We start from the raw sequence: 462 nt of genomic DNA on the forward strand, positions 1-462 counted from the left end.
ATGGTCGCAAACAAACTGTCCCTCCCTTTATTTCCCTATACAACAATAAAACCCTTAATCAAAAATGTTCATTTTTCTCCAGGCTTACGGAGGAGCGTGAGTTTAAGTGGCTGTGGCCAGCCTATCGCGAGGTGGAGATGCTCAAAGCAGGTCACGACATCGGCTGCAAGCACACAGGCGGACGCTATAGGTACAACACTGTCAAGCCCCTGGACCCTGGACACGTTGAGCAGGCCCTGAGGCACTATCAGAGGTGAGGACAGCAGGAAAGGATGAGGTCGAGTATTGACCTTTAGAAGGTTAGGTGGGGGACGAATGTTATGGGAAGGGTTGAGGGTGGAGGATGGAAGGGATGATATGGCGTAGGTGGGTTATTAGTCATACGTCTGAAAATAGGGAGACGCCATTGAAACCAGGACTTATATTTAGTATTGATTATTAAAGTCATACATCATGCAAATA

At 47.4% G+C, this 462-nt stretch overlaps 1 protein-coding gene across 1 annotated transcript in view; it reads left to right on the forward strand.

Annotated features, from left to right (window-relative positions):
• The window catches only part of LOC119594692, a 7,443-nt gene that overhangs the window by 4,218 nt on the left and 2,763 nt on the right, over nucleotides 1-462 (forward strand). The window contains exon 4 of the mRNA XM_037943748.1: nucleotides 83-253. Within this exon, the coding sequence (XP_037799676.1) occupies nucleotides 83-253 (171 nt within the window). The remainder of the gene's footprint in view (nucleotides 1-82; nucleotides 254-462) is intronic.

The sequence above is a fragment of the Penaeus monodon genome, chromosome 34 (genome assembly GCF_015228065.2).
Source record: "Penaeus monodon isolate SGIC_2016 chromosome 34, NSTDA_Pmon_1, whole genome shotgun sequence".
NCBI classification, from domain to species: Eukaryota; Metazoa; Arthropoda; class Malacostraca; order Decapoda; family Penaeidae; genus Penaeus; species Penaeus monodon.